Source organism: Biomphalaria glabrata, chromosome 1 (assembly GCF_947242115.1).
Source record: "Biomphalaria glabrata chromosome 1, xgBioGlab47.1, whole genome shotgun sequence".
Taxonomy (NCBI): domain Eukaryota; kingdom Metazoa; phylum Mollusca; class Gastropoda; family Planorbidae; genus Biomphalaria; species Biomphalaria glabrata.
The window spans coordinates 21500066-21521988 of NC_074711.1; the positions used below are offsets into that span (position 1 = coordinate 21500066).

At 37.3% G+C, this 21923-nt stretch overlaps 2 protein-coding genes across 2 annotated transcripts in view; one reads left to right on the forward strand and one right to left on the reverse strand.

Moving 5' to 3' along the window:
- Positions 1-21923, forward strand: part of LOC106074110 (28S ribosomal protein S11, mitochondrial-like) — a 320632-nt gene that overhangs the window by 37957 nt on the left and 260752 nt on the right. The gene's annotated exons all lie outside the window — the stretch shown is intronic.
- The window catches only part of LOC106071185 (U3 small nucleolar RNA-associated protein 15 homolog), a 49940-nt gene continuing 32144 nt past the window's right edge, over positions 4128-21923 (reverse strand). The window contains exons 7-13 of the mRNA XM_013231232.2: positions 18576-18711; positions 15852-15936; positions 7511-7672; positions 7289-7390; positions 6832-6965; positions 5418-5476; positions 4128-4526 (exon numbers count right to left, since the gene is read on the reverse strand). Of these exons, the coding sequence (XP_013086686.2) occupies positions 4204-4526; positions 5418-5476; positions 6832-6965; positions 7289-7390; positions 7511-7672; positions 15852-15936; positions 18576-18711 (1001 nt within the window). The 3' untranslated portion in view covers positions 4128-4203. The remainder of the gene's footprint in view (positions 4527-5417; positions 5477-6831; positions 6966-7288; positions 7391-7510; positions 7673-15851; positions 15937-18575; positions 18712-21923) is intronic.

A 21923-nucleotide genomic window follows, 5' to 3' on the forward strand; every position in this document is an offset into this window, starting at 1 on the left:
AGCCCCAAGGAAAAAAAATGTCCGTAGAATACTTCCGTGTGTTTTGTATGTACTATACAGTACAGTGTCCTATATGAAAATTGAAACTGCTTATTAATTGTTGTTTTATATTATGTTCCACTTATATGGATACTAATTACATTTTTTCTCTTAAAAAAAAACATTTTTTTTTTGTAAATGTAGGGCCTAGTATTTAGAACATACTTAACTTTGTAATACAATAGTAAAAAAAAAACATTTGGCAAAAATCTAAAACCGTTTGCATAAATATATTAAAAATATGGTAAACAGTCGTCTCCCTTATTAAATAGCCTCCAATTATTGTTACTATTAATAGTGAATATTTGTGAAAATGGTGAAAGCCCTATTTTTATTAAAAAACCTGATTGCATACTTGATTTTAAAAATGATATTTTTCGCTTTCAGAAAAGAAAATAGTAGCCGTTGCATCATAACTTTGAATGGTCTAAAATATTATGATGTCGGATTTCCATATCTTTTCTAAACGGGAAGGATGGACGGACGGACAGACAAACCACACAAAACTAATAGTGTCTTTTCCCCTTCCGGGGGGGGGGGGGGGCGCTAAAAATGAAGCCTAAAAAAGTGCTTGCTAGTAGTGATGAAAGAAATGTCCTGAAAGAAAAATGCAGTTAAGCTGTCAGCCTTTCCGAGAGCATTAGGCCTTTCTCGCATGACAATTACAAAACGAGTGGAAGATATGGGTCAAAATCTCAATTTAAAACTAAATGACAGAGCAGCAGATTTCGAAATGTTTTCAATTGCCGCTGAGGAGTGCCAAGACATATCTGCAACTGGAACTGATTGACTTACAAAGCCAGACATCCCTGCTTGAGAAATTTCTAGCGATGCAGACATTGTTTTCTACGCCATGTTGCCTTTAGCAGAAACGTTTCAAAATTCCGAAAACAAGGGTGAAAAATTTATTAACATTTTTAAAAGCACTTAATGGACCTCATTCACCAAAACGAACGGTGACGCGATAATATTGATAAAACAACGAAAAAAAACAAAAAAAAAAAAAACAACTGTCACATGATAACCATTGTTGATTAAAATTAGATCGTAATTTATATAGAAGAGATAGAGAATCACGTGGTTTAATATTCATTATATACATACGGTGAATGAGGTCCTTTGAGTAGGCTTACACAAACTGTTTCAGTTCACAAAACAGGTAAACCTATATTACGTAATCGCTTTAAGGGTGTAAGTAGAGCCACGGGGTTTGTAATACAACTATTTCTAAATGTTTTTTCCCCTCTGTTTCATATTTTTCTTCTTTTCATTGTTGTGGCCTGCGACACGAGTGTTGAACATGTCAATGGCCCACAGACCAAATTAAGTTGGGCATCACTGATGCTACAACAAACTCCATATTTCACTGCATTTAGAAAGAACACAAAGACGTCCCTATCCTATATAACCTAATTGAGATAGAGTTGACCTACTTAACTCTGGTTTGTCCATTATATATTCAGGGCCGGATTTAGACTTGAAAAGGCCCTGTGATCTATTGCGACCAAAATAAGGCAATATTTCTTGTCTCTTTCTTCAAAATGATTGTAACTATCCCTGGTAAAGAGCTCCTTAAAAAATGGGGGCCCTAAACTATAGCTTATGCTGTCTATAGGTAAATCCAGCGCTGAAACTCATGACGCCTTGAACATACAATATAGACTTCATGGTTAAAAGGCGTTACATAAATACAATTTTATATAAAATACATAAAAAGATACTGTTACTTAGCTTTCTCTTGTGTTTCTTCCACGTAACCACTATAAAGTTGTATAAGTAGGCGATGTAAACTACATATATTGGCCTACTTTTACGTTATATGTGAAAATAGATGTTTATGAAAAAAAAAAGATAATTAATTTAGAAACAAAAGGTTCATTTACAGCAGCTCCAAAGGGGCTAAATACATGCGATGGTGAAGTTGGATGTTCAAACGTACTGTTAATTGTGCTTCAAATCCACAAGAGTACCTCCATTCCTCCCTCTTTCCTTTGACTGGAAATATATTGGTAAGCTTAGAATGATGAGCCTCGGTATATTGAAGGAATACGAAAGACTACTTCGTGTCAGAGGCGTAGTGAGCTAACGTGCGCCCGGTAAGAAACTTTATTGCCCCCCCCCCATTTTCCATGAACATCACATAGAAATAGAGGCTTAAAAATAAAACGTATTCAATACTAATAGAATACAAATAACCTTAGAATGTATTACCTAACTAAAATATCTACAATAATTTATATATTTTTGGCGCCTCTCTGCGTGTGGTGCCCGGGCAGTGGCGTAGCTAGGGTGGAGGGAGAATTTGAAAACCCCCCGGGCCCCCACTTTAGGGGGACCCCCCAAATGAGTGTTTTTTAAATGAAAAATTAAATATTACGCAAAATGCAGGGGCCCCAAAAGAGGTCAAGCCCCCACCTAGATACGCCCCTGCGCCCGGGGCATCGTGATCCCCCTCCTCCCTACGCATCTGCGTGGAGCATACAGGTATATAATATCATATATATAGAAAGACTAAAGGGTTATAATACAAAAAGTAGCGGCATCTTTAACCATTTAATTGTTACTTCCCTTAATTCATCATTAACTAGTGTAGTTTAATTGACTATGAATTTCAACAATCTTTAGATAAGTAGACCTAAGTCCTGCTTACATACTTCGTAGTCCTTAGGTTCCATAAAATTGTACTAAAAGGAAAATGTGAAGCACTTTTAATTAGCTTAACAGAAAATAGGCACGACATTCCTAGAAAACAATGTGTGTGCCTGAGTGGAATTCGAATTCAATCAATGTGCATTCCTCATAAAGAAGTCAGGGGCAACTTACTCTAGGTAACCTTCCTTACTGGCCACACAACACTGACCATGCTCTAGTAACACTCAATAATTATGTCTGATTAGGTAATGCTACACATTAAATCTACTACAAACTAATCTATCTGCTGCAGAGTTGATGGCTGAGACCACTGCAGTACCGTAGATTTCTTTTTTACGTTTTCCTTAAATTCTGTATTTCAAATTATATTATATAAAATTACTTTTTTTTTTTTTACAAACAGTGAAAGCATTTTAAGAGGACCATAATATATATTTTTCATCGCTTTATTATAAATATTGCAAAATACTTTTTCTAATCTGCTAGACAGACCAGACATGTACAACAAATCAATAATAAGGCTCTTTATTTCATATGGCTAGGCTTTCCTAGTTGTAATACACATCCAACGCAAACAAAACTGTTGTCTTCCGATGATCGGTTTAGCTTTCTTTTCCCGTCCTAGGCAGAGCTTCCTTTCGTTTCAAATGTGTAAGAGATCTTCAGCTGTCCCTATGGAAGCCGCCTGATGATAGTGTTCTCTTCTGTCAGTTAAAGCAAGCTGGTATCTAAACTGGTCTTAAAAGTGTTTTCACAAGCACCCCTGATGACCTTTCAGCTCACCAAAAATTAAAAAAAAAAATAAAGATACATCATCAAGAAACTCAATGCTTTCTTGCAAAAGCCCAGGACAAAACCCTGCTGTTATGCAAAGTGTCACTATACAGGTAAGAATTTGTGGTTTCCCAGATATGTTGAGACTTCGAGAAGGAGCTCAGCTTGTCTGGAGCATAAAGAATAAGAGACACGATTTCCTCTTCCTCCCCACATCAGGGGCACCGAAGTTAAAGTTAGGCCTGAGCCGTGCGAAACATGGACAGTGGCCAGATATGCACTGTGCTATAATAGCCATGCCCTCCGCATCGAAACTGCATACACTACAACATGGACTAAAAAAAAAAGATTGTATGGTAGTCTTCCATTCAGATATGTGCCCTGCCCTGCCCAGCGTAGCAGTCAAACAATAAGCAGTCTACTAAGTCTACACTGTCACAAATTAGTAATGTCATAAAATATAACCATATGAGTGCATATCATTAGGTGATTGATGCTACAAGGAACTCAAAATTTATGACTCATTCAGAAATTGTAAAAAGTAAAAAAAAAAAAAATTGAAATCATATAAAATTTAGATAACAACATTGATCAACCTGAAATGTTTTTTTCAGTTAACCTATAAATAGATTTATATAAACACAATGAACTCACACTAAGTATCTCATGGAAAGAATTTTCTTTCATATTTTAATTCATAAATACAACAATAAAAAAAAACAACTATAACATTAGATATCAAGTAGCTGCAACTGATTTTGAGCCTATGACATCTAACAAACACTTTCCAGCTGGAATAGAAAAGCTTGTACTACCAGCTTCATTACTGGTCATTTCAACATCTGCTACTATCTCTGTTGATGTTCCATTCTGCAACTGTGTGCTTGAGTCAAGCAAAGGCAGTGTTTGATTTTCTGCCACAGTGAATAGAAGGTCAAGGGAACCCAGGATTTCTTCCACACTTGTCATTAGTTTGACCTCATTATTAATCAGTGCCTTGATCTTGACCAGCAGGGATTCCAGTGGTCCACTGTTCATCAACTCAGAAATACCATACATGTCTGAAAGAAAAATGAAAGTTTGCATTGCTTCTTTCAAATGTTATACTATGAAACTACTTCAGAAAACAGTGCTTGTTACTCAGGACCAATTATTCATTGATTGTGATGTAATGCAGAATTTAATGGAACCAGATCCTGCGGCTTATACATTAGTTTACCTTAAAAAAAATATTTAAAAATGAAATAGAAAACTTGATCACAGGCCCTAGAACCACCAGGACATGAAACAAGAGCTCAAGAATCACCAATACACTTATATAAAGCATAATAGAAAAAAAATCAATTACAAAAACAAAATCTAATAAAATACTCAGAAAGACACAGATAAAGATAAAGGCACATTCCTCATTCCACATGCTAGGACAAATTTGTACAAATGCTCTTTCTTCCCTAGCGCTATTAGAGCATGGAATGGGCTGCCTGAGTTAGCAAGGAAAACCAGTGACTTAACAGAATTTAGGTCATTGGTTAATATGCATAACGCGTAAGACCTAATCATCTTCTTTTTTGAAGTAACACCTGTATTATATAAGATAAGATAAGATTCAACTGATATTACTTTATAATACAATTGTGTTTGGAAAAAAAAAATATATATAAGTAGGAAAGTAGTCAAGTTGGTTGCATTGAAATTGACTAAGACATTATGATTTTAAGTGATGTTTAATAGTGATGTTAAAAATGTTTAAAGTACTCCATGAAATCAAGATCAAAATCTATATTTCTCTAGTAATAAAAACATTATTATAGCTATGCAACCATTACAGAACTACAGGATCACAGAAATGTGTAAAACATAAGTAATAACTTTGATAAAAGAATCAGGTACCAATTTTATTTTTCATTATTTCCCTTGGCTATCTTCCTTGCCAACTTAATAACATTTCTTACCTAAAACCAAGTTGAAAATATCCAGTAATGTCCCCATAAACATTGGATTACTCAAATTTCTGTCAAACAAATCGAAAAACAAAAATTATTTTGCAAGAAAGTAACAAAACAAACAAAAAAAAAGAAAGAAAGAAAGAACTAATTTACAATTCTGTTCTATTTCATTAACTCAGAAACAGTGTTTGTCTTGTGCTTCTCTGGCGTCTAATATAGATTCCTGTTTTGCTTGACATTCTACAAAATAAACAATTCCCCCCCCCCTTTTTTTTTTTAAATTCTAAATTATTTCTGGTTTAAACTGAAAGTAATACCCAGTACATTTTTTAAATATATCAATTTTAAAAATCTTCTAAGGCTTAAAAAGAAGTAGAAGCTAATTAAAAAGGATCTAGAGCAGATAACTTTGGGGATTGTTTATTTTTGTGAGTCCAGTGTTTAAAAGTTGTAGAACATTATGAAATGATAACAACAGTCTTTAATGAAGGTTGCCCAAAGCCTGCTTTATTGAGCATGTCTAATTAACACAGGGGTCTATGGTGGCAAACATTCTACTTCAAATAATCAAAAAGTTTTGAAGAGAATGATTGGAAATAAACATGATTTTAAAACCTTAAAAAAAAAAAAAAAAAAAATAGTGGTGCTGGGAGATTGTAATGAGTTTTTGAACAAATCTGGGAATCATTTTGTTTATATTTTTTTTAAACACTGCATTTCAGATTTTTACAAAAAGCAGAAATTTGGGATCAGTGCATCCTTTATCAGGCAGGCATTAGGAAAAGTTCAGTCCAGAATCTATTTCCTGTATGTGCAGACTTGAGACTATGCACTTCCTGTGGTGCTCTGCTCCTTGATCCAGGAAGAGTGAACTGTTCAGGTAACATGATTCAGCTAGAATTTCATGCTAATGGTCGGGAATGTCCTCATAATTACATGTAATACATTTCACATCTACACGAACTGCTGAAATCTTCATGATCTCCCCTTGAAAGGTTCCAGAGAAAGATTTGTGTAACTTTAAATCATGATAAACATCTTAGCTTTCCTAGTGACAACACCTGTTTCTAGTCTAGCTTCTCTATCAAACTTTAAATGAAAAACAAAATGGAAAGCCTGTATGTGATCTAGATTTATGGTGCAAACTTCTGTCTTTCGACAAAATAGTTTAAAAAAAAAAAAAGTAGGGGGGGGGGGAAGAAACTTATGCTGCACATAACCTTGAATGCACACTAAAATAGACGAGAAAAGAATGCCAAGGATGCACGGCTTCATGTCAGTAAATAGTAAGTTGATTAAGAATAATGAGACACAGTAAGAAAATACATTAAAATAATGCAGACTTTGTCCAAAAACCAGTTCAGGCTATGATAGTATTAGACAGTGAGGAGAAAACATTAAGTTAAAAAAAGACTAGTACTTGTGAATGAATTGTAACACTGTGCGAAGGAAGGAATCATCTCGCCCCGCCAGTGCAGTCTTGATGTGCTGTCTTCTTATCAACTCCTGCATCACACTGACAGTCACTTCTGGGTGATTCTTTCTTACAACCATCTGTTCAGAAAAGAAAATCCAGGTAAAAAAACAAATGACAACCCCCTCCCCCCACCACTTTTAAATTAATTAATTAATCCAGTTCTGAAAAATATTTACTAACAAAAAGAGAATGTTTAAAAAATAGAAAAAGTGTTTACAATGCACACAAATCAGAATTCTATATTTGTTTAAACAAAAATATTAAATTTCAGAGACTGCTCAGATACATTGGCCAAAAGGGTTAATTATAGTTTACCTTTCAGCAAAGTTTTTTTTTTTTTTTACAATTACAAACTATACAAATAAAAACAAACATCAGCTCAATGTCAACAGCAACTTACTTCTAAAGCAGAATCCAGAGCTTTGGTATGGTTGAAATGTTTCAAATGCTTATCATATGGAGCCAGGATCTCTCTTTTCTTCAGTGCCACAACACTATCTGCCTAGAAGCACAAATCAGGCTCAGTATTAGATTCTTGGCTTACACTGAGGGTTCAGCCTTTACATAACAAATGGTTCAAAATCTAGGATAGAACAGACTTGCTGTTTATCAAAGTACTTACTGGGCTTGGAGTGAAGGACTTGGCTAGATGAGCGTACCCTCGAAGCTTGCGCTTCCTTTGAGACTTTTGAAATTTCACAGCATGATCTACAGATTCTGTTTTTCTTCGCTGTATTGACAACATTTTATCTGCCATGCCAACTACTAATACTTGATCATCAGGCTGTGGAAAGCCAAGATTGAGGGTTGATTATGCAAGGCAATAAGACAAGTAAACAAGTAACAAAACAAGGCAATTAGACAAGTAAACAACTAGCAAAACAAGTGACCAAGTGAAACAAAAACAAAACATCCTAATTTAAAAAACAAGAGTTTTTTTTTTTTTAAAAGATCAATTTTTGTCAAATCTCAAACTGTCAATAGTTTGAAACCAAACAGTGTTAGGTTGGCCCAGACAGGTTGTATAAAGAATGTCCTCAACAGCCAAGATTGTAATAGTGAAGAAAAATTCAAGATATTTTTTTTATGAACTTTGAGCACTTTTTCTGCAAAATATTTTACTTTTTATGACACCTTGACCAGACACTAAAGTAGAAAACAATATCTTATCTACGTTCTCTGATCATTACAATAGACCAAACCTGCATATCTACATGGGATTTATCGAAACACTTCTAAAAAAAATAGTGAATTCTTTTATTGTAACTGTTACGTAATGGTTTATTAGAAGAAGCAGAAATGATTACTAAGATAAGCTTATGCAGGGGCAGAGAATTATTTCGCTCACCCTTCATGCTTCCATTTCTCCCAGCACCACGAGTTAATTCCCCTAACCTGTCTAAGCCACGATGTATCTTATGGCCATTACGGTAGTTATCTTCACAGCATCTACAGGCAGCCGGGAGTACAGAACAAAGGTAAAAGGGAAGGGGTGGCCCCCCCCCCCCCCCCAACAAATCCCAGAATCATATTAACAGGAGGTGGGGGAAACGAAAAATAAGATGAAGAGAGAGGGAGGCATGACTGATAGAAATTTAATTGTTATGTGTCCTGGTTATTCACTAGCGACGGTGAGGTCAATGTTCATTCTAACATCCCCAGTCCCTCCACAACTGGAAATATTCTTTTTATTTCCTCTCCCCTCCCCTCCCACTTTGTTTGTCAAGAGTTTCGGAATAAGCGAATCAAAGACAGAGACAGTTGGCCAGTTCCACAAACCGAGGCTTGAGATGACTATCTCATACACGATCAAAATCTAATGAAATTACCAAGAAAGAATAAAGGAAAAAAGTTTTTCGTTGAAGAGGAAGTCAAGTCAAAGCGGGGGGGGGGGGGGGGGGGGGGATACAGATAAAGATTTTTTAAAGTGATAGGGCGAATGCATAATTGTATATTTATATGTAACACAAATTTACAAGAAATTCACAATTATTTAAAGGATGATCCGAAACACACAGCACCATTCGCCAGAAGACTAATAGAAAGCCTTCACCAAGATTGTGCAGTCTCGCTAGGACTGTTTCACACGTTCAAGTGTGAAGTACTAGCAGTCCATACGAATGTTGAAGGCAGAGAAACTCTCGCTTTTTCTAACTGTACCACACTCCGTAGGAGCGCTCCGACTGGGAAACGGGTCACCGAGGTGAACAAGATCCCACCAACAACCTCTGGTTGTGTGGGCAAGCCTCCAGATATTTGTGGTCATTGTCGTATTAATATTCTTTAAAAACAGCATACGCTATTCAATCTAGATCCAACGAAAGTAATATAACAACTGGTAAGGTTAGGTTAAAAAACAAAAACGGGATGTGTGTGTGTGTGTCTTGCTACGACCATTTCAAATTGTCATGTAGAGTTGTGCATCGCACTTGGAACCCTAAGGCCATCAAAAGCGAACAAGAGCTCTCTCTTACCGGTCTGAATGAACGGTGCACACCTCGCATTCTGTCTGATGAGGGGTGAGACTCGGGGTTAACCTTATTTTGCGTTCACTTCTGGTGACCTCCATGTTGAGTGCTACTCAACGTGAATACAAGAAGAAATGATGAACTTTCCACTACTGAATGAAATCAAAACCAGCACAGGACATGACGACTAGAGAGGACATTGGATGAAGAACTGCTCCCGCACTCATATCCCCACCCCTTACCCTCTTTTAGGGAAAAAAATCCCTATCCCGCGCTTTATCTCGTCCGCGACCTTCCCACCTGTCTTGTTCTCACCTTATTAGCCCCTGTCCCAGCCAGTAATGTGTTAACAAGTTTTCTTTCAGATAAGCGTAGAACGGCCATCTGTGTATGTCCATAGTACTGACCTACTGAAAGAGTAGGCCTACTGAAGCGGTCCAAGTGAAGCGAATGTAATGATTCTGATGGTACAATAGATAGGTGGCCAAAATGCATTTAACCAATCAAGTCAAATGACTGAAATACACAATTTTTTTCTGGTTAGAACTAGGGGTTCCAAAACTATTGGAATATGTTGTATCTGGAGCGACACCAATGTATCGGCCATTGGTCCATCGATCGCATAATAGGAGAAAAGGTATATTTAGTTATGTGGTGCGTTTCTTTGCTTGGCGATGTTACTTAAAACAAAAGGTTTCCCTCAGCCTATTTGTATTTCCACAGACAAACAGCGCGGAAATAAAAAAATAAAAGCTATACTTTTAGCAACACCATTATATATTACAGTTTGTATTTACGCTGCCATCAACTACCTTTGCAGTGTAAATATATGCCTGAACAAACGTATATGAGAAAATTTCTCTATTCGATAAGATAGTTAATGGAAAAGACCTTGGACAAGGCCAGTAGTTAAGAAAAACATTTTTTAAAAAAATTACCCCCACCCCAGAAAACAAAAATCAAATCTTATATGAAGTGTAGAGGTATCAATTAATTTGGATCAGTCATGTAGTTTAATTTAAATTTGTAATAGAACTAGACCAACAACAATAACTCTATGCGATTTATAATATTTTAAAATATTTTTTCTTTTTGTTTAGCGCTATTTCCTGCTTTTAGCTTACTCACTACGCTATGATCCTATCACTTGTCTGGACACGTTGGGGGGGGGGGAGGTAGGGAGATCTGGGTGAAGTTTACCGTCATTGGTTTTTAAAAGCATTTATAAAAAAAAAAAGGAAAAAAAAAAAGGAAACGACCTGAGTTCGAACTCGTCGCGCTCACGCCTCTGCGGACAGATGTGCTAACCACTCTGCTAGTGAGGTTCTTATGACTAGAGTTCATTACAATTTAGAGCGGCGTCTTATAAAGGGGACTAACTCAGCTTATACCACTTCAGTCAAGTAAAGCTTCTTTCCCTTGTTCAAGATGCAAACTAAAATAATTAATTACTAATAGTTAATTAACAAATTGTTTACTTTTTAAAAAATGATTATTGTGTTGTCATGTAAAAGAAATAATTGTGCAAAGTTTCAGCTTGATCCTAGATTGGGTGTCGGAGAAATAACGTGTACAAACATTCTATCAGAAAAACAGAGTGAGTTGATATAAGCTTTGTAAGAAAGAAATATGTCGGTGCTGGCAGGGCAGTCAATTGTTGAACCAAGTAACAGTTGTGTAGTGATAAGTATTTGCGGTAATGGGTATAGGAGTCGTTCCTAAGACTGTTCACCACTATCGGTAGTTGTTTCTCTAGAATGTGTAGCCGAAGTAGTTTGTACTATGAATGTAACAACCTTGTCTCCTATGAATGTAAAGCAATGTAGTCAGCAACTGAGTCTGTGTAGACGACGCATTTCTTTATAGAGAACTTTAGCAACCACTAATGTACAAGTTTAAATGTACTTCGATAGAATCGTCCAAACTATGTATTAGATTGAAATGTAGCTTAGAGCAGAAATCGATTCTCTTAGAGCAGCCGAGACGTTACCAGCAGACTGTCAAAGGGAGACAACGCATTACATTTTATGCGTGATGTACTTGGTTCAACATGCCCCCCCCCCCCTTTTCCCCCAACATTTTATGAAACCAGTCGTATTTAAGCAAAGTAGCAGATCCAATAAATTGCCTCCGCCCTTGGATTGGGTCGCGTAGAAAGAAGCAGAGTTGAACCTTCCTTCACATGGTGCTATGTGAACCCTACAACAACTGGGAGCTGTCATCAAAGTTTGGTAAGAACATTTGCATCCGCTAGACGTCACCACCTGGGCTTCCATGTCTGTTCTCTTGGCCAGCACAACATATATATTAAAAAAAAGGTTGAATGGATTTGTGTGTCTGTTGGAGTAAGAAAGAGGGAAAAAAAACAGGAGGGCCTGGGGAAAATGGGGGGGGGGGTAGAATTCAAAAGATTTAAGACGATGGCGGACGGAAAGACACATTCAGGGGAGGAAGGGGGGTGCATGATAAAAATCAAAGAGGTGGGAGGTGTCAAGGAAAAAAATGTTGACAGAAGGTTAGAAATACTAAGAACCAGAGAGTAGAGTATATGCATTTGTAAGGGAGAAAGAGACAGCGAGATGCGATGGAGAGGGAGGGGGGAGGAAAGAAAGAATGGGGGATAATTTGCGAGATAGGTATCTACAAATGATCAGCGAATTTCGTGCTTATTTCACGGCAGGGTTATCCCGCCTAACGACCAGTCAAAAAAGCTGCTAGTACACAAGTCGACAAATGCCACTGCCAGAGAATCTCGTTCATTAGTTCTACAGACAGACAAGTAAACAAGGGGAAGTGGGGGAGGCAGTCAAGATGGAAGAAGATTGAAGGAGTGATAATAAAGGAAAGCTGAAGAAGCCGGAGATGCTAGGAGACAACCATTTATTGAAGGGAAAAAAATTTATGGAGAAGTATTCATTTAGATTATTTTAAATGCAATTATTATCATAGAAAATTCTTTGCTATTTTGGCTCCATGTTTGGACTATGTTAAAGTCGGGACTATCAGAAGCCCCCATCAGACACGAGTTACAACGATATGATGCTTATGGAGAGTAGCCTCCCTCAATTCTAGTCATACGGATCTGATTTGAGTACAGGTCTGCAAATACTGTCAATTGAGTATCACTTGTTGAGTAAGCAGTAATTTGAAAATAAAAGCGGTTGATCATAGTGTCAAGCTTTCATTTTCCACACCTTCAAAACTCATTCAATTGTGTATCTACCAATCTTCACCACATTAATCATAGATTAGAAGTGCAACTCTTTGGTCAATTTTCTTTCCCCAGTGTCAGCTCACTAACTAAAATGTATTTGTTCCACGTTGTCCAGTCCAACATTTTGGACCAACTAAATAGAAATGTATAGATCAATGTGCATGTCATATATATTTGAAAACTGCTACACAGCACTGACTCAGAACTAGTGACATAAACCCTAAAAAAAGAATGTAAAACTAGATGTGTCCAGATAGAGGTTAAAAAATGCAATAAATAATCCTCCAGATTTCGTAAATGTGTCCAAATAAAGGAACAGCCATTACTGAAACTCAGCACACTTTTATTTGTTAAACAATGTATAAAGACTCTCATAGCCTGGTCTATATTTTAAAAAAAGATATAAACGACCTAAACATGTCGTTCTTTCTTAGCCTCTTTGAGATCAAGTCGGAGTTGTCAAATCAGTGACGCTTCCATTAGAGTTACTTTTAGAGCCGGCCTGGTCAATGACACACTCGAGACTGGGATTCCCTTGACATACCAGTGCTCCATGCATCAAAGCCAGGTTTGGGACTATAGTCTGGAATAGTTTAGAATACCTTCATCGGTCTCTTTAGCTTACCAGTGTTCAACCGTATATTGAACATAATATTAATAGCAAGGATAACCAACAGATTTCATGTTGGCTTTTCATCATTGTCCAGATATGACAGCTACATACATTGCCAGACAAAATAGTGCCAAATGGACATCCATTCACTGTAGTAAAAATAAGTAGCATAACAAAAGTTTTTTTTTCAAGTAAGTTCTTGTTTTCAGTGCGTTTTATTATACTGTTAAGCGCTTTTTTTTTAAAAATTACTTTTATTTTTGCCTTTTTAGTCTTTAAATTTTATGATCGTTTATCTTATCTTATAAAATATAGACGTTACTTCAAAAAAATTTGTCCTAACATACAAAACAAGAATTGCGTCTTTATCTTTGTGTCTTTCTGAGTATTTTATTAAGTTTTGTTTTTGTATTTGAAGATTATGGTTCAGAGTTTTATGTATAATTGCTACTTTACTTTTGAGTCTTATATCCTGAAGGCTTTCTAAATTTAGTGATTTTACAAAGGTGTTATTCTTGTCAAATGTGAATATTCGTTTGTTACGACTCTCACTGCTCTATTTTGTATCTGCTACCACCATTGATTTATGCCAAAGTTCGAGTCTAAGCCATTGAATTGAACAGTATTCTTGTAGCAGGACATCGTTGTAGTAGGTGGTGTCTTGCCACAATCCAAGTTAGGTATTCAGAGTCCTTCTAGAGATCTAGCTAGACTTAAAGCTACATATGCGTGCCCACTCGCTACCAGCGATACTTTCAAATCTACCAGGACATAGTCCACTGTACTGCCGAGCAAAAATCTTAACACCGCCAACATCCGAGAACGATATAGAGCGAGTTAATAAAAGCGATGCTCTAGACTAGGCTAGAATACTGAATCTAGACATGGTATAGAAGATTCGTTTGGTGATAGGCCTATAGATTCAGTCTTAGAAACATAAAAAGACAATAGTCTAGGGAGGTCTAGACAGAACTCTAAATAAGACGCAAAATGTTCCTGAACGTCTAAATATTTTTAAACTTTTTAATAAATACATGCAAGAATACCCGCTGACGAATATATGTTCAAAATATATATTGTCTAGACCCTCAGAACAAATTTAGATATTAGAATTAGATGATTATATTTTGAAAAATTACAACGGTCAAACGATTGTTTTCTCTGTGTGGCCAATTAGCTAGTAATGCTTTTCCTAAAGATATACATAAATTGTCAAAGATCTAGGAAAATCGTTAGATTAGTTATCGAGATCCATGTCGAATCAGGTTTTGCCTATAACGAATTAGCAAGCAGAGTTGTTATTGTAAATTGCATTTCTAAAATTGTAACCATTAAATTGTAAAAACCAAAGGTATAGGAAAGTACATAGGCATGTGATCCTGAAAATGGATAAAGGTCACCACCTGTAGTGGTAATAGGAAATCATCTTTTATAACTAATTCTGAATACATTTGATTTTTTCTTCATGTTTTATAATATTAATAACAGCATTCCTGAAATAACATTATTTTTTAAAAAGAGTTGTTTTTTTTTCAAATCATTAACCAATTTTTTGAGGATAAACATTGCAAAAATAGTCAGATAGTCATTGTGAAAATCAGCAAATAAGAGACCATACTCAATCAAACTTTTGTCTCTATGTTCACAACAGTTATTTTCCCAACAAATGAAGGTCATTGAATAGATGGCAAGAACAGAAGACTTCCTAATTACATGGGCTATTAAAAGTTCTATCTGTATATACATCAAGCACATTCAGTGGTACATTTTACAAGAAGACTAAAAAAAAAAAGCCACACCACATAGTGCATGTCAAGTGTAGGTGGCAGGATATGACTTTAGGTTTTATGTGACTAGCACAAATGACAAAACACTTTTACTATCTCCTCTTCCTCAAGAAAAAAAAATAAAGGAGGGAAGTTGAGATTGGTTGGCTCAGAGACATACACAAATAAATAAATACATGTTAAAATACTAAAAAAAACGTCCAGCATCATGGCTCGAGCTAGTGCTATTTGGTTGTTGTCAGCACCATGGCTCGAGCTAGTGCTATTTGGTTGTTGTCAGCACCATGGCTCGAGCTAGTGCTATTTGGTTGTTGTCAGCACCATGGCTCGAGCTAGTGCTATTTGGTTGTTGTCAGCACCATGGCTCGAGCTAGTGCTATTTGGTTGTTGTCAGCACCATGGCTCGAGCTAGTGCTATTTGGTTGTTGTCAGCATCATGGCTCGAGCTAGTGCTATTTGGTTGTTGTCAGCACCATGGCTCGAGCTAGTGCTATTTGGTTGTTGTCAGCACCATGGCTCGAGCTAGTGCTATTTGGTTGTTGTCAGCACCATGGCTCGAGCTAGTGCTATTTGGTTGTTGTCAGCACCATGGCTCGAGCTAGTGCTATTTGGTTGTTGTCAGCACCATGGCTCGAGCTAGTGCTATTTGGTTGTTGTCAGCATCATGGCTCGAGCTAGTGCTATTTGGTTGAGCAGTCTATTCTAACCAGGCAGTGCTAGATGATAAAGAAACAGCATCAATACATCCTAACTGTACAAAGTGGAACCCTAAATGACTGAACACACACACAGTGCACACCCAAGGCATAACAAAAACATTTTATGAATGAAGCTGTGAAGGAAAGAAGAACAGGTAGATCTAGGGAGAGAGAAGAACTTACTGATACTGCATGACTCAGAATGGGTCCAGGGTAATTCATGGTGTGTACAACTTGATATGTGGCTACATCGTACACTTTCACATGTCTAGAACAAAAGGAATAGAAATAATTAGAGCAGTGCTTTCCCCCCCCCCCACTTCGTTGGTAGCCATTAAAAAACAAAAAGACTGGTGTTTGCATCCCTTACATTTGTAGCAGCAGGTTAACTACACACAACACGTTGCTTCGATATTTATTTTCAATCCTACACACTTCCATTATCTGTGCATGAAGCTATACCAAGAAGCTAGGTGACAGCCTCTATTGCAGCATCAGGCTACAGCCAAATTGATAAGCCATAATGGGATGTATATAAACCGAGCTGGTATGTCGCCTTTAGGCAGACGGGGAATGTACTATTTATTTTGCTGCTAGACTAATATAAGCAACTTTCACTTGGATGATAGTACTAGTACCAGGGGCGGACTGGATGTCAAAATCGGCCCAGGCATTTATAAACAGTACATTTCGTGAATTGTATATCATATGATGGGTCTCCAATTATATGCCTATCTGTTCTCAAAATCATTGTTTTGTTTTTTTAATGACGTATCGATAACTGTATGCATGCTCTATATCTTTAAAAGAAATATAGGACTTATGTTGCTTTTGAATCGCTGTGTGTGTTGGCCCTAAAGGATGAAGCCTACTAATAGCACTGTCTACGGTTGTAGACTATTACATTATTTTTGAAAATGTGTGAGATTGAATTAGTATTACACTGTAGTCTGTAAAATATGTATTTAACTGTTATTTAACTAGACGCTCATATAGGCCCTTATATAGGAGAATATTATAAAACCTTTAATAATTTAATGCGTGCCATAATGGCATTCATGAAACCATTTAGGCCCATTTGAGTACCGGCTCACCGGGCATTTGCCCAAAAGCCCATATAGCCAGTCCGCCCCTGACTAGTACTATTAGATTAGTGATAACGTGTAAAATGTTCGACGATGAATGGATTTAGTCAAAGTATCAAACAAGTAAAGTATCCCTTTCAGACCTTGGGATCTAACGGGCAGATGATGTAGAGCACATGTTTCTATGGCCAACGGTTTACGAGGGTGTAATGTATCCAGCACAACCACCTACCGCCTTTACTTTTCCCAACTATTGTCAGGTACCCATTAGAGCTGGGTGGACTCAGGGGCGTCCTAAAAATCTCGAAATTCACAACATTCACTGAGATTCAAACTCGGTTCAGAAGTCAAGCGCTTTACCACTCACCCAATGGGAGCTAACATGTCGAATGTTCAACGATGACTGGATGTGGGACTTTACAGTGCACGACTTTGTACATTGGGTCATTTCTTACTTGAAAACAATATTTTCTTTACCGGTATCTCCAGTCTCTTCTAATGGGAATATCTCAAAATATTTCGGACATATTTTCTCCCCAAAATCAACTTTTTTTTTTCTGACCAAAAAGAAAAAGTAAGATCTGCAAATGTTTTTGTTCTGAGATGGACAGAAATGTTGAGGAGGATTAAAAGAACAAAAGGTAACTGTCACGTGCACGTTCCATCCAATCATCTCTGTTGTCTATAGATTGGTCAAGATCATCTTAGATTAGCAAACACACGGGCTGAAGGCACCGGAAGTAGGCGGCCACTCAGTGCACACCTCAAGTTCACAACGGAACAAAAAAACAACATGCCATTAAGGAGGTGATGAAAGAATTGTTTTAAGTCAATAAGAGATGCTATGTATGTGTGTGGGAATGGTGGAGCCCGCGCGAGTATGTTAATCTTGAGCTACTGATAGTATCAATGAAATAACGAGACAAATAAGCGTCGTGTTCCCCAGGCCCTCCAATTTTTTCCCCCCGATTCCTCCTTAAAAGCAGTAGAACTCCAGGAATAACTGCCCATCACCAGAGCATATCTCACGCAGAGCTGTATGTCTTGGGTGAAACAGGACGGGAGCGAGGCTTCCAAACGTCAACAACGGAAAGTCGTCGTTGATTTTCTTGCTGCTGCTAACACTTCAGTTTTGTACATTCAAGGCAGTGGAGCATTTCCAGGCAATTAATTAAGCGCAATCATTGTCAAAACGGTCTCATTGTTTAGACACGCCAGCAAGTAGATATTTGTAACAGTGGTAGTCCTCACTTAACATGCCAGCTCGTCCTACAAATTGACATTGCACGGGGGTAAAATACATCATTTTTACACATCCGCTTCCTTCTCACTTTCTGGTCTTTCTTTCCGAATTGCCACCCATCTTTACATAATTGTAAGAGCTAGCTTGGAAGGTTCGTCAAGTGTTGATATAATACAATTAGTAGCAAGCGAATTCTAAGCTTTCTCAAGTGAGACAGCGTCAAGATATTTCTGCATAGGACTCTCAATTACATACACATTCCTCTGGGTCGAAAATATTTTTGTTTTCACATTGAAGTACTGTACAATGTTTCAAGTGGATTTAATAGTGTTAAATAGAGACAGGCCTATGTACAGTCTATAAGCTGTTTGTGTTTTTGTTTTCAATGTTACGTTAAAAGAAATGAATAGCACCTACACCATCATGCTGTACAATTATTGCTGGTAAAAAAAAAGGTTTGCACATTATACTAGATATTTTGGCTTCCGTTTTGTCACTGGCTTCCGTTTGGATGTACTAATAAATGTTGTACTATGATGACTTTGTTTTTTGGTAAAAAATAAATAATTAATGACTCACTTGTCTAAGGAGGCGGACATGAAACGTTCAAAATTGCTGCAAAAGCATAGCGATGTGACAGTTTTGTGATGGTTGGTCAAGGTGGCCAGCAATTTGCCTCCGGCCAGAGCATCCCAAACTTTGATCACGTTGCCACCTGAATGAAAAAAAAAGTACTTGAATCTATTTATATATTAAGTACAGAAGTTGCATGTATATGAGTATGTTGATTACTTGAGGAAAAAAACATCCGCCTGCCTATTGTCCGATCTATTTACCGAGTTCTCGCACATTTATAGGCCAGTGAACATTTTTGTAGAACACAAAATGCGGACATTGTTTTGTTTTCACGTGCAGCTCTCATGTGACTTCTAATTTGAATGCTAGCTTCCTTAAAACTGGAGCCAATGATTTAGAACAAAGAACTTTTGTTAGGATGGACGTAAAAACATAAATTACACAAGGACAAAAATGCCAACATACATTAGCTGTGAGCAAAACGAGATCGGAAAAACTGATACAAACTACCATCAAAACATTTCCTAGTAACAAAAGAAAGAAGAGAAACAGATTTATGTTGTTTTTTTTTGTTACAAGCCTCAACTGGGATCAAATTTCCCGCATCAAGCTTACATACATTTGGGCATTCAATGCTTCCATTTCTCTATAAGCCAGGGACATAAATTTGTTGTTCAATTTACAAATAAGTAATTTCCGCCACGAGACGCTAACCAGGAAAACTTGTCAACATTAAGGGGAAAAAGAAAACGAAATCATTTCAAAACACTTTAAACAAACCAAAAACCTGACAGTTCAGTAATGCCAAGTGCTTTCATAAATTACTATCGAATAGTGTGGAGGGCTCCGAGTTTGACGTTGCGCTACTAATGACGCCGCCCCCTCTCTCACCCAGGGCCGATCACCGCAACGGTCCAGAAACAAGGGGGAAACTGATGCGCACAAAGTTTTCCAAATAAATAGAATGGCTCGAGTAACAGGCTGAATGTCAAACACGAAACTGATCCAGTGAACGTCTTCAACTGGTTAATGTGTTCAATGAAGGGGGACAGCAGTTTGAAAATAAACGGAACAGATTCGGCGGGAGAACGTGGGGACAGAAAGGGAGAGCATGCGTGCCAGTAAAGGTGAGAGAAAGTTCATGTGAAGGAGTGAAAGAGAATGTTCATGTGAACGAGAGAAAGAGAATGTTCATGTGAAGGAGAGAAAGAGAATGTTCATGTGAAGAAGAGAAAGATGTTTATGTGAAGGAGAGAACGTGAATGTTCATGTGAAGGAGAGAAAGATGTTTATGTGAAGGAGAGAAAGAGAATGTTCATGTGAAGGAAAGAGAATGTTCATGTGAAGGAGAGAAAGATGTTCATGTGAAGGAGAGAAAGAGAATGTTCATGTGAAGGAGAGAAAGAGAATGTTCATGTGAAGGAGAGAAAGAGAATGTTCATGTGAAGGAAAGAGAATGTTCATGTGAAGGAGAGAAAGAGGATGTGAAAAAATAAGAATGTTTTTGTCCGTGAAGGTGAGAGAAAGAGAATATGTGTCTATGAAGGTGAGGAAAAGAAAATGTGTGGCTGTAAAGGTAAAAGACAGACAGAAAGCCTCATATAGTTGTATTATTTCCACAGTGCTATGCACTGACCTATGCTCCGAAGAGAACATGAAGTAAATCCTCTAAAGACCAGCTCGCTATTTTCTGAACTTGTTTCAGGTTTCGCACATGGAGTGAGACAAAAGCTTAGTTAGCAACATTCGGATACATTAAAAAAAAAAGTGATGATAAACAAAACTAAAAGAATAAAAAAAAAATCTTAGAAACAAAAGCAAAGAATAAAAGTGACACAATGCTTTAGAAACCACCTCACATCTAGACCTGAATGGTCCTGGACACATCAACATTAAGGTCAGGAAAACCAAGGCTGAGAATTTCATGCAACCAAAACAAAAATGTCTTGGGGTGCAAGATATGTTTTTCTTATAAACACAGACATCGAGTATAGCCTGAAACTCTCAAAGTTATCCACTTACAAACAATAGTAATGTAAATAGCAGCCCGCTGCAACAAGACTGTAGAATGGCCGTGACACTGAGCTCAGATAACCCAACTATTCCAACGTGTGTAGCATAAAAGGACTAAGAGAACCAGATAGCATGCATGGTTGCAATGATTTCAAACAAATCTCAGATAATCAACAAGTTGCTAAGGTCAACTACATTTAGTGTGTGGGTATTGGGGACAATCTTTACACCTCCACAGCTAGGGCTTGAAATGTCTCTATGAAAACCTGACCAGCAACAAGTTACACAGACCATGGTTGTCAAGCCAAACAGACTGTTACATCTATTTCTAGTTTCAATCATGCTTGTCACCGATATAACTATTGTCCGCCGGTGCTAGATTTAGATGTCTTTTGGTCTCCCGCGGCCTTTGAAAGTGATCCCCAGCTGTCTCATTCCGAAGCCGCCTACATGGTGAAATTATTGTTTGCTTTAGAACACGCAACTGAGGACATAGGCCATATTTATATTTTTATTGAGCATTTATTAGTCATAATTTTAACAACTATCCTTATCACTTGGCGGAGGCGCGGTGTCTGAGCGGTAATACACTTGGCTTCCGAACTGGGATCCCGGGTTCGAATCCTGGTGAAGACTGGGATTTAGAGAATTTCGGGATATTTGGGCGCCTCTGTGTCCACCCAGCTCTAATGAGTACCTTGCATTAGTTAGGGAAAGTAAAGGTGGTTGGCCATTGTGCTGGCCACATGACATCCTCGTAAACAGATGCCATTTACATTATCTGCCCTGTAGATCGCAAGGTCTGAAAGGGGAACTTTTTTCTTTTACAAGCAATGTCACAATCCTAATGTCCAGTTCAGCATTTTTGTTTGGATTTATCATTTGGAATACTTTTTCCTTCACATTTTTACGAGAGTATACCTAGTCACGTCTGTCTGGTCGCGTGATTTCTCTCACTTCTCTTGAAACTTTGCACCAATATTTATTGCCGTAGACAACACATGAATCAATAAAAAAAAATGCACCAATTAGTTTATTATTTTATTATTTTAGTTTAAAATGGAAAATGTAATAAATCGGCGAGGTGCGACCCGTAACAATAATCAAAATAATGTAGAGAATTAGGTGGTTCGTTAAAAAATGTTTCATTAACAATAGACTTATAAAACCTTTTTTTTTTTAAAACAAACAATACATGACTAGCTCCGTGGCAAATCACGATGGCCTTCCATTATGGAGACGAGTACAATTTCCAACTAGAGTTTTTTTTGTTTAAACTTGCTTTTGACAATGTATCAGGGCAAGCTTCTCTCAGATGATGGATTCCAGACTAGATTT